This window comes from Salmo trutta, chromosome 7 (genome assembly GCF_901001165.1).
Source record: "Salmo trutta chromosome 7, fSalTru1.1, whole genome shotgun sequence".
NCBI lineage: Eukaryota > Metazoa > Chordata > Actinopteri > Salmoniformes > Salmonidae > Salmo > Salmo trutta.
In genome coordinates this window covers 15527284-15542592 of record NC_042963.1, presented here as the reverse complement: position 1 = coordinate 15542592, position 15309 = coordinate 15527284, and the positions used below count along the sequence as shown (strand labels likewise).

Here is a 15309-nt window from a genome sequence, read left to right as displayed (position 1 = left end):
AATTTTGACAATACATTATCCTGTACAAGTATCTTTGCTCAGGTGTATTTATAGGTCCATACTTCCAGTCAGAAGGCTGAACACACTACCAACAAAACGGTGATGCTGTAGGGATAACATCATCTCTAGGTCTTAAGGGCTCAGGTAAACCTTACATGATGATTGGATAAAGGATTACGTTGAAGTTAATTAGCCAGTGTTCGCTAAATGTTATTATAATGACTCATTAGGCCAAATAATGACCCTGTTTATTTAGATGTAAGAAAGACGTAACTGTCATGGCTTTAGAAGCTTCTGATAGGCTAATTGACATAATTTGAGTCAATTGGAGGTGTACCTGTGGATGTTTTCCAAGGCCTACCTTGAAACTCAGTGCCTCTTTACTTGACATCATGGGAAAATCAAAAGAAATCAGCCAAGACCTCAGAAGAAAAAAATTGAAGACCTCCACATGTCTGGTTCATCCTTGGGAGTAATTTCCAAACGCCTGAAGGTACCACGTTCATCTGTCCAAACAATAGTACGCAAGTATGAACACCATGGGACCATGCAGCCGTCAAACTGCTCAGGAAGAAGATGTGTTCTGTCTCCTAGAGATGAATGTACTTTGGTGTGAAAAGTGCAAATCAATCCCAGAACAACAGCAAAGGACCTTGTGAAGATGCTGGAGGAAACAGGTACAAAAGTATCTATATCCACAGTAATATGAGTCATATATCGACATAACCTGAAAGGCCGCTGAGCAAGGAAGAAGCCACTGCTCCAAAACCGCCATAAAAAAGCCAGACTACGGTTTGCAAATATACATGGGGACAAAGATCGTACTTTTGGAGAAATGTCCTCTGGTCTGATGAAACAAAAATAGAACTGTTTGGCCATAATGACCATCGTTATGTTTGGAGGAAAAAGGGGGAGGCTTGCAAGCCGAAGAACACCATCCCAACCGTGAAGCACGGGGGTGGCAGCATCATGTTGTGGGGGTGCTTTGCTGCAGGAGAAACTGGTGCACTTCACAAAATAGATGGCATCATGTGGATATATTAAAACAACATCTCAAGACATCAGTCAGGAAGTTAAAGCTTGGTCGCAAATGGGTCTTCCAAATGGACAATGACCCCAAGCATACTTCCAAAGTTGTGGCAAAATGGCTTAAGGACAACAAAGTCAAGGTAATGGAGTGGCCATCACAAAGCCCTGACCTCAATCCTATAGAAAATGTGTGGGCAGAACTGAAAAAGCATGTGCGAGCAAGGAGGCCTACAAACCTGACTCAGTTACAGCAGCTCTGTCAGGAGGAATGGGCCAAAATTCACCCAACTTATTGTGGGAAGCTTGTGGAAGGCTACCTGAAATATTTGACCTAAGTTAAACAATTTAAAGGCTTTGCTCCAAATACTAATTGAGTGTATGTAAACTTCTGACCCACTGGGAATGTGATGAAAGAAATAAAAGCTGAAATAAATCATTCTCTCTACTATTATTCTGACATTTCACATTCTTAAAATAAAGTGGTGATCCTAACTGACCTAAGACAGGGAATTTTTACTAGGATTAAATGTCAGGAATTGTGAAAAACTGAGTTTAAATGTATTTGGCTAAGGTGTATGTAAACTTCCGACTTCAACTGTACCTCAATGCCGGGATGGGATATGCCACTGTAACCCACATTTTAACTTTTCCAAACTTACATCAAGGCAGAAATAGAAAACAAAATTCTGGAAATATACCCTTTTCACTTGGACCGCCGTGTGCTGAAGCGTGTAGCGCGTAAAAATCATCACTCCTCCGTAGCAACTCTCACTACCAAGTTCCAAACTGCCTCTGGAAGCAACATCAGCACAAGAACTGTTCGCTGGTAGCTTTATGAAATGGGTTTCCATGGCCGAACAGCCGCACAGAAGCCTAAGATCACCATACACAATGCCAAGCATTGGCTGGAGTTGTGTGAAGCTCAAAGCCATTGGACTCTCAGTGGAAATGCGTTCTCTGAAGTGATAAATCACGCTTCACCATCTGGCAGTCCAATGGACGAATCTGGGTTTGGAAGATGCCAGGAGAACGCTACCTGCCCAAATGCATAGTGCTGACTGTAAAGTTTGGTGGAGGAGGTATAATTGTCTGGGACTGTTTTTTTATGGTTTGGGCTGGGCCCCTTTGTTCCAATGAAGGGAAATACACTGCTCAAAAAAATAAAGGGAACACTTAAACAACACAATGCAGTATATTAATGCTACAGTATACAATGACATTCTAGACGATTCTGTGCTTCCAACTTTGTGGCAAAAGTTTTGGGAAGGCCCTTTCCTGTTTCAGTATGACAATGCACAAAGCGAGGTCCATACAGAAATGGTTTGTCAAGATCGGTGTTGAAGAACTTGACCGTCCTGCACAGAGCCCTGACCTTAACTCCATTGTGCACCTTTGGGATTAATTGGAATGCTGTCTGTGAGCCAGACCTAATCGTCCAGTGCCCGACTTCACTAATACTCTTGTGGCTGAACTGAAGCAAGTCACCGCAGCAGTGTTCAAACATCTAGTGGAAAGCCTTCCCAGAAGAGTGGATGCTGTTACAGCAGCAAAGGCGGACCAACTCCATATTAATGACCATGATTTTGGTTTTCGACAAGGTGTCCACATACTTTTGGTCATGTAGTGTACGTTTTCCGACCCATATCTTGCGCCTGCTCCGTGGTATCTTAATATAACCACAATGGCGTTCCATTTACATTTACGTCATTTAGCAGACGCTCTTATCCAGAGCGACTTACAGTAGTGAATGCATACATTTCATACAAATTCATACATTTTTTTTTTTTTTTCCCTGTGCTGGCCCCCCGTGCGAATCGAACCCACAACCCTGGTGTTGCAAACACCATGCTCTACCAACTGAGCTACAGGGAAGGCTGTAGCTCAGTTGGTAGACCCCAGTGCAGCTCAGTGTAAACAAGCATAACAGTAGGGTCGGAATCATCTGGCTAGTTCTCTTGGTGATGACTCAGTCCACACAATGCATAGAAGATTGACCAGGAAAATATTTACAATTAATATTTTGCGGTTGTTGTGTGGCTTTGTATCTTTAAACTACATTTAGTTATTACAATAGTTACATTAACAGTTGCATCAGTGCAATAATAGAAAAAGTGCATAGTGCCAACCAAACAGATAAGAGAACAGAAATGATCCAACTCACCCACAACGACAGGAAGCACCTTCATGGCCTTCCTCTCTCGACAATTAATCTTGGCCCTCTTCTTCTGGTGAGGGTCGGTTTGGGGGTGAAGGTTGTACCTAATGTTAGAGTAGGCCACCACGGTGGGCACAGGGCCGTCCTTGTACTCTGGAGTTGTTAACGAGTTGTTATAGGGGTGGTCTGGTGTGGAGTTATTATAGGGGCCGTCTGGAGACTCTAAGGGGTAAGGGTCCAGCTCTTCCAGATTAATATCCTTTAGCTCTGGCTTCATGTCTGTGCGCTCCTCCCTCTTGATAATGGGGGGTAGAGGAGGAGGCAGGGAGTCCAGCGGGGGCAGGGAGGCAGTTGCATCCTGGAACTTCCTACAGACCAGGATGCTGCTCCTCAGCTTGGCCTTGCGCGCCTCCTCCCACCTCCTCAATCCCCGGAACATGCCGCAGTAGAGGAGGAGCATGATGGGACAGGGAATGAAGAAAGAGCAGACAGAGGAGTAGACCACGAAGTTGTCGTCCTCCAGTTTACACTCTGTAGAGTCCCGCTGGGGGACGTTTTGGATGCCAAACATGACGGGTGAGGCCACTGCCAAGGCCAGGATCCACGTGGCGGAGAGCAGGAAGATCTGTCTCTGATCAACATGCTTAAGGTTGTAGTTGAGTGGAATGGAGACAGCGATGAACCTGAATGAATCATATCAACCAGAGAAAAGATTGAGAGGAGCTGTATTCGCTATGTTTTCGCTTTGTAGAAGAGAGACATTCATTAATGATTTCCTTAGATCTATCATTATATTCTAAACAAAAATATAAACGCAACAAGAAGAAATGTCAAAGATTTTACTGAGTTTCAGTTCATAGAAGGAACTCAGTCAACTGAAATGAATTAATTAGGCCCTAATCTATGGTTTGACATAACTGAGCAGGGGCAAAGCCATGAGGGGGCCTGGGAGGACCAGCCAATCAGAATTAGTTTTTCCCCCACAAAAGGGCTTTATTACAGACAGAAGTACTCCTCAGTTTCATGAGCTGTCCGGTTGGCTGGTCTCAGACGATCCCGCATGTGAAGAAGCAGGATGTGTAGGGCCTGGGCTGGCGTGGTTACACATGGTCTGTGGTTGTGAGGCCGGTTGGAGATACTGCAAAATTCTCTAAAACGACGGAGATGGCTTACGGATAGATAAATTAACATTACATTCTCTGGCAACAGCTCTGGTGGACATTGCTACAGTCAGCATGTCAATTACACGCTCCCTCAAAACATCTGTGGCATTGTGTTGTGTGACAAAACTGCACATTTTAGAGTGGCCACAAGGTGTACCTGTGTAATGATCATGCTGTTTGGCAAAGGAGAAATGCTCACTAGCAGGGATGAAAACAAATTTGTGCACACAATTTGAGATAAATCATATTTCTTGTGTATATGTATATTTCTGGGATCTTTTATTTCAGTTCATGAAACATGGGACCAACACTTTACATGGTGCGTTTATATTTTTGTTTAGTATAGTACAGGGGTGTCAAACTCATTCCATGGATGGCAGGGTGTCTGCTGTTTTTTCCTTTCAATGTGTGTCCAATTAAGACCTATACAACCAGGTGAGGGGAGTTTTTAACTAATCAGCGACCTTAACTCATCAATCAAGTACAAGGGAGGACCGAAAACAGACACTCGGCCTTCCGTGGAATGAATTTGATACATGTGTTCTAGTACATTACCTTTGACACAAATATATTATGTACACTGAGTGCAAAAAAACATTAGGAACACCTTCAGTACAGCCTCAATTCCTCGGGACATGGACTCTACAAGGTGTCGAAAGTGTTCCACAGGGATACTGGCCCATGTTGACTCCAATGCTTCCCACATTTGTGTCAAGTTGGTTGGATGTCCTTTGGGTGGTGGACCATTCTTGATGCACACGGGAAACTGTTGAGCGTGAAAAACCCAGCAGCGTTGCAGTTCTTGACACACTCAAACCGGTGCGCCTGGCACCTACTACCATTCCACGTTCAAAGGCACTTAAATAATTTGTCTTGCCCATTCACCCTCCTAATAGCACACATACAAAACCAATGTGTAATTGGTCTCAAGGCTTAAAAATCCTTCATTAACCTGTCTCCTCCTCTTCATCTACATTGATTGAAGTGGACATCAATAAGGGATCATAACTTTCATCTGAATTCACCTGGTTAGACTTTTATGGAAAGTGCCTGTGTTTGTATCCTTTGGTAGGCTTTAATTTATTTAAAAAAATATATTAATGAGGTTTTCTTGGCTACAGGCAACACAGAGGCAACAAATACCTCAACAGGCCCTATATATCTTAATGTCAGTGATAGGTTGTGTAACAGTGAGCAAAGAAAATGATAATCTTATCAGCTAATGTTCCCATGCAAATGCTACCAGTCTATCAAGATGGAAACATATTTTATCCTGAGGTTTAATGTTTTGTATGTTTTTTCTCTCTGCTTCATTTGTGCTTTCCGTTAACACTGATTGCTTTCAGGGAGAAGGGGGGAAGAGAGAGATGACAGGTCATTGCTGGAGATATGGTTATTTTCCTAATCCGATCTAGTGGAGGAGACACCATGACCTATGACTTGGGCTGATAGTGAAAGCAGCAGGGGTCTCCTCCCTTGTACTGCTAACGCTGCCAGCACAACTCCCAGCAAAGGGCTTTTGGAGAGAACATGTTAGTATTGGTATTCAATGGCTCAAACATTCGGACACAGGGTAGGAAAGTTAATTGGAATCCATAGATTTTAGTGAACTTGACCTAGCTCAAACATCATGGGGGGGGGATATCAATGAATCGACTCATGCTTGTATTGCAGTGCTGTTTCTGTCATAAGTCACACTTGACGTCAACGCTTTGACCACCACCTGAGAGGTCGGACCGAATGTTAACAGAGAGTTAAAGGTCGATAACCTGTCGATGCTGATGGCGCAGAGGTTGAATATGGAGGCCGTACACAGCATCACGTCCATGGTCATCAGGCCGTCGCAGACATGCATGTTCAGTGACCACAGACCACCCTGGAACTGAAACAGAGCAGCAAACACACACACGGTCAGACAGGCAACATCACTGAACTTAAAAATAACTTTGTCTCTTTCTCGAGGCAAGGACATATGATGCAAGGAATCACGGAAAGATTAATTGAGATAAAGCCAAGGTCTGCTGACTACCCTTTGCCCCTCCCTGCCCTCTGATGACTTCCACAGGGTCTTGCCCTTGGCTAGCGTTCTGCACCCACCAGATTGGCTGTGTGTGAAATCAATTTCCTCATTAGCGCTGCTGCAGCTCTATCATAGAGCTGAGCAGAGTGAGGCCCCTCTGGCTGATTGGAAATTGCAGGCGTGGAGCACATGTCAGTTATGACAAGTTTTGGCCTTGACACAATTTAGATGATTTTAATGGTATTCTAATCACATATTTTAATTGGCTTGTTTTTAATAACTTCTCTCTCTCTGATTTGGCTGCCAGGTTGGGGACATGTGTTCACTGTCATGTAACGTGATACATGTGGCTCTGTTCCAATAACATGTAAAACACATTTCTCCTTCCATCATTCCCATTACGGATAAACCACATGAATTTCACATGTGGAAAATCACATGACTTCTCATGCGATATCATATAAAAGGCAAGCGTTTTTTGAATATTTCTCAGGTGATAATTCACATGAAACTTCACGTGGATTTTCACATGTTGATGAACCTAACCTTTCACATGTGGATTCAAATTTTCACATGTGCACATTTTTGTGATGCCCTGCAAACAGAAATTTGTCGTTAGAATACACACAAACAGTGTTTCATATAGTGTTTTCAATTGCATATTTGACTCACTTTGACATACATGATTACGTTGTGTATTATTTATACTAGGGCTGGACGATATGGCCAAAATATATCACAATATTGTTCTAATTTTTGACAGTATGATGGTATTTTATGTTTTTGAATAATAACAGCTATTTATATAAGTAGTGCATGACCATAGGGTGGCAACAAATACATTCTAAGTTGTTTTAATGGGTCTTTCCCTCTTCGGATTGTTTTATCAATCAAACTTCAACCAAAAATCTTTCTCTGCATTTTCATCTATTTCTATATCTTCACTCATTACACTGTGTCTTTGTATCCCTCCATTTTGTGAAAAAGTAACTTTTCCTTTATCAGAAAAATTATTCTACTCTATGACCATGACGTATACTGAACAAAAATATAAACGCAACACGTAAAGTGTTGGTCCCATGTTTCATGAGCTGAAATAAAAGATCCCAGAAATCTTCCATACGCACAAAAAGCTTATTTCTCAAAAATGTTGTGCAAAACTGTGTTAACATCCCTGATAGTGAGCATTTCTCCTTTATCAAGATAATCAATCCACCTAACAGGGTTGGCATATCAAAAAGCTGATTAAAGAGCATGACTATTACAAGGGTACACCTTGTACTGGAGAAAATAAAAGGCCACTCTAAAATGTTCCGTTTTGTCACACAACACAATGTCACAGATGTCTCAAGTGTCTTCACCTGCGGAATCGTCTGAGACCAGCCACCTGGACAGCTGATGAAACTGTGGGTTGGCACAATAGAAGAATTTCTGCACAAACTGTCAGATACAGTCTCATGGAAGCTCATCTGCGTGCTCATCAACGTCATAATCGACTTTAGTGGGCAAATACTCACCTTCAATGGCCAATGGCACGCTGGAGAAATGTGCTCTTCAAGGATGAATCCCCGGTTTCAACTGTACCGGGCAGATGGCAGACAGCGTGCAAAGCGTCTTGTGGGCGGGCAGTTTGCTGATGTCAACATTGTGAACAGAGTGCCCCATGGTGGCAGTGGGGTTATGGTATGTGCAGGCATATGCTACGGACAATGTACACAATTGCATTTTATCAATGGCAATTTGAATGCACAGAGATACCATGACCAAGTCATGAGGCCCATTGTTGTGCCATTCATCCGCTGACATCACCTCAGGTTTCAACATAATGCACAACCCCATGTTGCAAGGATCTGTGCACAATTCCTGGAAGCTGAACGTTTTCCAGTTCTTCCTTGGCCTGCATACTCAACAGACATGTCACCCATTGAGCATGTTTGGGATGCTCTGGATCGACATGTACGACAGTGTGTTCCAGTTCCCGCCAATATCCAGCAACTTCACACAGCAATTGAAGAGGAGTGGGACAACATTCCACAGTCCACAATCAATAGCATGATCAACTCTATGCGAAGGAGATGTGTTGCGCTGCATTCTGGTCACATCAGATACTGACTGGTTTTCTGATCCACACCCCTACCTTTTTTAGGTATCTGTGACCAACAGATGCATATCTGTATTCCATGTCATTTCAATTGACTGATTTCCTTATATGAACTTCAACTCAGTAAAATATTTGAAATTGTTGCATTTTAAGTTTATATTTATGTTCAGTTTATTTTCAATAGATTCAATGGCAGTCCTTAGTTTCGCCACACAGGACATTGTGCCGATTTCTAGGTAGATGGCCTTTTTTCATCAATAACTAGGTTATGGGCAGGGCTCAGGTAGCCTATCTCTAATTGGATCACTAACATTTTGAAGCTGAGCTCTTTGCTCGTGCTCTGCTGCGCAGTATACAGTCCTATCTGCATCAATATGCCTACTGCTATGTAGTAAGATACAGTTTACTGCCCAGCCATAATTTATACAGCAATTATTATTGAACATGTCCTCACCTGGGATTTGAACCTCTTGGTTTACAGCATTCCGATCTTCCTGCTACGCCACCATGTCTGTGACAATGACTGATTTCACCTGTATTCTGACACTTTGGACTTAAAACTAAATCTTAGCTTTGTTAAAAATACAGAAAACCCTCAAATTGCTACAAATAAGTAAAATAATATCAATGATGAAAGAATAGTCAGATTAACTGATGACTAAAATAGCAATGCAGATGGAACTCTTTTGCTAAGTGCAGAGATGTATTATACAGTGCCTTCAGAAAGTATTCACACCCCTTGACTTTTTCCACATTTTGTAGTGTCACAGCCTGGATTAAAAATATATTAAATTGAGATTTTGCCACTGGCCTACACACAATACCCCATTAATGTCAAGGTGGAATTATGTTTTTCAAATGTTCTACAAATGAATTAAAAATGAAATGCTAAAAAGGTCTTGAGTCATTAAGTGTTCAACCCCTCTGATATGGCAAGCAAACAAATACTGTAAATCCAGGAGTAAAACTTTTCTTAACAAGTCACATAATAAGTTGCATAGACTCACTCTGTGTGCAATAATAGTATTTAACATTTTTTTAATGACTGCCTCATCTCCCACACATACAATTATATGTAAGGTCAGTTGAGCAGTGAATTTCAAACACAGATTCAACCACAAAAGACCAGGGAGGTTTTTCAATGCCTCACAAAGAAGGGTACCTATTGGTAGATGGGTAAAAATACAAAAAGTAGACAGTGAATATTCTTTTGAGCATGCTGAAGCTTTTAATTACACTTTGGATGGTGTATCAATACACCCAGTTACTACAAAGATAAAGGTGTCCTTCCTAACTCGGTTGCCGGAGAGGAAGGAAACCACTCAGGGATTTCACCATGAGGCCAATTGTGACTTTAAAAAAGTTACACCGTTTAATGGCTGTAATAAGAGAAAACAGGATGGATCAACAACATTGTAGTTACGTCACAAATAGGCACTAAAGTAAAACTGCAACAAATGTGGCAAAGAAATGTACTTTATGTCCTGAATACATAGTGTTATGTTTGGGCAAAATCCAACAAAATAAATCACTGAGTGACACTCTTCATATTTTCAAGCATCATAGTGTCTGCATCATGTTATGTGTATGCTTGTCATTGGCAAGCACTATGGAGTTTTTTTTAGAATAAAAAGAAACGGAATAGAGCTAAGCACAGGCAAAATCCTAGAGGAAAACCTGGTTGTCTGCTTTTCAACAGACACTGGGAGACACTGAAATTCACTTTTCAGCAGGACAATAACCTAAAACACAAGGCCAAATATACACTGGTGTTGCTTACGAAGTTGCTTACTAAGACCACATTAAATGTTTCTGAGTGGCCTAGTTACAGTTTTGACTTAAATTGTCTTGAAAATCTATGTTAAGACTTGAAAATGACTTTCTAACAATGATCAACAACCAACTTGACAGAGCATAAATAATTGTTTGAAGAATAATGTGCAAATATTGTACAATGCAGTTGTGCAAAGCTCTTCGAGACTTACCCAGAAAGACTCAAATCTGTATTCGCTGCCATAGTGATTCTAACATGTATTGACTCAGAGGTGTGAATACTTATGTAAATTAGATATTTCTGTATTTACATGTTTTCACTCTGTCATTATGGGCTGTTGTGTGTAAATGGGTGATAAAAAAATATATTTTTCATGCATTTTGAAGTCACGGGGTATGAATACTTTCTGAAGGCACAGTTGTTAATGAATGTGTAAGGGACTTTGTGGGGAAGCAGAAAAATCAGCGTACCCCAAACGCAGAGGCTGTGAGTTAAAATCCCAGGCGGGGTCATATTGACAAGTCAGTACTAAGTGATCATGTCAAATGTAATCAAATTGTCATTGATTAAAGATTTTTACATTATTTCTGCTGAACAGCGTGCACTTACTCTAAACCTCCCCATACCATTTCATTACTTATCATGGTTTAGGACCATCTGGGACCATCACATGATGTCCTGACAACTGGTAAAACAAATGTCTTGTAAACATCTTACAAATGTCCTAACATGTTTGTCCAATTATGTTCTTGGGATGATGTGTCATGGTCCCCTGGAGCTTTTTGTCAAGTTTCCGTTTTGTTCCAGTAACATTCCCAAAGACGTTTCTACAACCTTCTTGAAAAGTTGTGTCATGGTTCCCTGGAGGTTTTGTCTAGTTCCAGGGTTGTCCCCAAGGACGTTATTGGGATCTTGTGTCATGGTCCCCTGGAGGTTTTTGTTTAGTTCGGGAACTAAACAAAAACAACACCCCAGGGATGTTTTTAGGACGTTCTTGGGATGTTGTGTCAAGGTCCCCTCCCCTCCTCCACGGGACCATGACACAACGTTCAGAGAACTCCTAAAAACATCCTTGGGGACGTCCCTGGAACAAACCGGGAACTAGACAAAACCTCCAGGGGACCATGACTGTTTAAATTGAATTAATGTCAATTATGCCTTTTTAAGTAAAACATTTTAAATTAAATTTGATACCTGGGCTTTCACATGTTCAAATGTTGTCATGTGTAGTTTAATTTTATCATGTTATAATTTTGCATCCCCATGTTATCAGATCTTTACACGCGACAACATTTGAGCACATGTGAAGACATGATCTCATGTGAAAGTTTCATGGTATCACATGTTGAAAGATTGCATCCCCATGTTGTCACACTTATTTCACGAGATCATGTTTTCACATGTGTAGTTTTATGTTATTGCATGTTGCTTTTAACATGTTTTCACATTAACTTCACATGTGATCACAAAATTCATGTGGTTTTTCTGTAAGTCTCCTTCTTTAAGTCCTTGAAGTAATCACTGAAAGCGAAGATTCCATCATCAAGCCGATTTATGGTCAATCTGGTTTCTGTATTAGTCAAACAGCATTTACTGCGATGTGGCCTCTGCAGAAGTCAGGGCAATCAAAGTCTTGCTCATCGTTGAGCAGAGCAGAGCTGTTGTGAAGGAAGTTGTCAAGGAAGTGAGTTTGTGTTTATACAGGACGTACCGCCCCCACCTACCGTCAACCAATCATGTCAATGCTGAGCTATATGGAGCCCTACACATTGTTACAAAATTTGGGTCGTGCACTGCGATGCGGTACGGAGCTTGATTTAGACTCCGGAGGCTCCGCAATTGCTTCACACCCAATGTACGGAGCCTCCGGACCACATTTCTGGATCAAGCATAAATCGTATTTTACACCAGTCATGTCAAATAAGCATTCCCCCCAAGGAGAGGAGGAAAGGAGGGATGCGAGGCATGATGGATGCATTCTCAAAGAATTAGAACAGGACCCCCCAATTTCATCCATCGATTCATCCATGGTCTCTTTCCGACTGGCCAGTTGGTTGCTATATCAGGCTCTCTTGAAGGGGCCATAGTGGTGTCCAGTGTGATGCTTGGAACAGTGACCCTGGGAATGGAATGTTCTGTCAGTGAAAAACCATTGTTCCTATGCTGGGTCTCTTGGCTACTAGTGGCTGTCTGGCTGAGGGAGGAGGGTGGGGGGGGGGGGGGGGGCTGAGAGGAGGCGCTAGTCAGCCTCATTTCCCCGGCCCAGTGTTGACTGCCTGCTGGGACAAATGTGTGTATTGTGCTGTGATTGTTGAGGCATGTGCTGTGGCAGAACGGATGGGGATGCAGCCGTGCAATGAATCGCTGCAGGGGGTTTTGGTCCCATCAGTGGAGAGGCAACCCACGCATCCCCCAAGGGGTCAAATACAGTTCTTGCCTACAGTGTAGTTACAGCTGTGTGGTTGTTGGAGTTAGATTGAGTTACAGGTTTGGGAAATTCTGCCAATCCATGTTAATGAGTTATAGACAGTAGATCTGAGAATATCTGATTATTTCTGAAATACTTATAAATAGTATAAATATTTGTGAAGTTGAAAATTCAGTATGATCTGGTGAAGTCATGTCTCAAATACTCAATGGTGTTTGCAAGCCATATGAGAAGTTGACAGAAAAGCTTTGACAACAACAGCAATCTAGGCACACATGCCTTTGCAAACCATTGGATTAATGAGCTAACTGTGTTTATCCAGCATTCACATCATCCATTCTGTGCAGTGTTCACCCTTGCATCAGCTGCAACACATGTAAATAAACCTGGCCCCAATAGATGATAGGTTGTTAGAGAATAACCAATTGTGTAAATATGGCATACTATTATATATGCATAATATCAATGACAATTGATATTATTGGTTAATAACATGTGGTCTTTTCTGTCATAATCTGTGATTTGGATTGATAGATGTTATATTACATTATAAACAATGTTACATTATCTGCTCTAATTTGAAATAGCTTCAAATCACAATTAATTGGCCCTTTCTAATGAATATCATCAATTATTATAATGATTAATACTATCACTAATAATATTATTAATATGAATCATCATCAACATCATCAAGGCACATTGTTTTAATCTTAATAAAATGCATGGCTTTGACTGAGGAACCATACCATTTTGAGACATATTACTCACCTCAACATATATAAACAGTGGCAAAACCAAAACTGCCAACATCAAATCAGCCACAGCCAGACTGACTATGAAGTAGTTGGTTGTAGTTTTCAAAGCTTTTTCCCTGTACACGCTAAGGCACACAAGCAAATTTCCACAAATGATGACCACAATTAGCAATATTCCGAATATCAGAGCAGGGAAGTTATAGTCGGTGTCCCGGGTTTGTGCGGTATTAATTTCGGCACCCAGAACTAGCACAGTGTTGTTTGAGATGGTGAGGTTGGCTGGCATTTCCGCAGACAGCCGCTCTTGCACCTAAAAAGATCCACTCTCCCTTTCTCCTACTAGAAGAAGATGAAGTTCAATCACGGCCGGTCCGAGAGAAAGCAGCAGTCTTGAAAGGGATTTTCATGTAGGCATCGCTTTAAATAGGTATACAGGATGGGTTTCTTTTGCCATCTCGAAGTCTTCATCACTGAAAACTCTGTTGAGATGCCTTGTTGTTGTCCTTTATTATATTTTCAGCACTGTGCGCGCTGGACAGAGCCTCAGAGCGTCATGCTTTCCAGCAACAAGCTTACTCTTCACGCGCGCTCTCTACGCGGGGTTCCTGCTGACAATAACAGGCAGCAAAATTACTGCCAGTTGACCCTGACCCATTGGATTCATTCCCTTTAATGTATCTATTTAAAATCCAGTCACTTTGGCACAACACTAGTATGTTTCTCCCCAAGCCCAGTTATTTCCAGTTGAACTGATTTATCAAGTTTATCAAGTGTGCCGTTCCGAATCCAGGGGCTTAAAACCGGTTACCTGTACTGGTTGTTTTCATGGTCTGCCCTTGAATCCTAGTCCAAGAAGCAATATAATATTTCTGAGCGTGCATTTGTTTCTTGTCAGTCACAGGGAAAGTGACTATTGGAGTGGGAGTTTTTGTGTGACCGATGACAAACACTGGCTTTTCTTGGATACTATAAATGAACAAGTATTAGACAAAATTAAGGAACCCTTGAGTCTTAAATGAGTGCGTGCCAATCATTTGCATACATTTGCTCTTTAGGCTCATGGAGTCCTGGACCATGGAAAGCTCGTTTCAGTAGACATTCTGAGTGTGAAATGTCATGCAATTGCGCAATTAAAACTCTCTCTAACACACTTCAATGGGATTATACAGAATGCATAAAGTACACTGCCGAAATTGCCACGGGGATGGGGGGGACATGTACAATATATTTAGAACAGGTCAAATATTCAGAACATGTTGTTTCATCCCCCTCCCCAATAATTTCTTTAAAATAAACAAAATAAACATGTCATAAGCAATTGCAAAATGTTTAGAATTGCAGGAAATTCGCTTTAATGGCCGACCTTGGACACAAAAAACGGTCCAACTGCTTCTCTTTCTCAATTTTCAAACAGAAATGGGGTGTGCCTTTGGTGGTTCATCGATGTGTCATGCTGGTCATATGTACCACGACTGATGTAGCTAGTTCGTTAGCTAAGCTAGCCACATAACTCCTCTAGTATGTGCTGACGTCATTTCACAGGATTTGTTTTTGGACATCTCCTGTAGAGATTCGTCAGAAATAGCACTTCTGTAGCCAAATATCTTATTCATCCATTGTTTTAAGCGTTAAATGACCTGGTATGATGGTGCATTGTATAATGATGCATTGATCACTTATACAGTTTAACAAGAATTTAAGCTTTCTGCCAATATCAGATATGTCTGTGTCCTGGGAAATATTCTTGTTACTCACAACCTCACGCTAATCGCATTAGCCTATGTTAGCTCAACCGTCCCATGGAAGGGACACCGGAAAAAAAACGTACCCGATTTAAACTGGTTACTAATCTTGCCCAGAAACGAGAATATGCATATAATT

At 41.5% G+C, this 15309-nt stretch overlaps 1 protein-coding gene across 2 annotated transcripts in view; it reads right to left on the bottom strand.

Moving 5' to 3' along the window:
• The window catches only part of LOC115197014 (D(4) dopamine receptor-like), a 27729-nt gene extending 13881 nt beyond the window's left edge, over positions 1-13848 (bottom strand). Inside the window, exons 1-4 of one of the 2 annotated variants that reach the window (XM_029758135.1) lie at positions 13442-13848; positions 6117-6229; positions 3412-3867; positions 3191-3330 (exon numbers count right to left, since the gene is read on the bottom strand). In XM_029758135.1, coding sequence (XP_029613995.1) covers positions 3191-3330; positions 3412-3867; positions 6117-6229; positions 13442-13714 — 982 coding nt within the window. In that variant the 5' untranslated portion in view covers positions 13715-13848. Of the gene's footprint in view, positions 1-3190; positions 3868-6116; positions 6230-13441 lie in introns of both variants that reach the window. The other variant, XM_029758134.1, reaches the window with a different exon arrangement.
• Positions 13849-15309: the final 1461 nt, after the last annotated feature.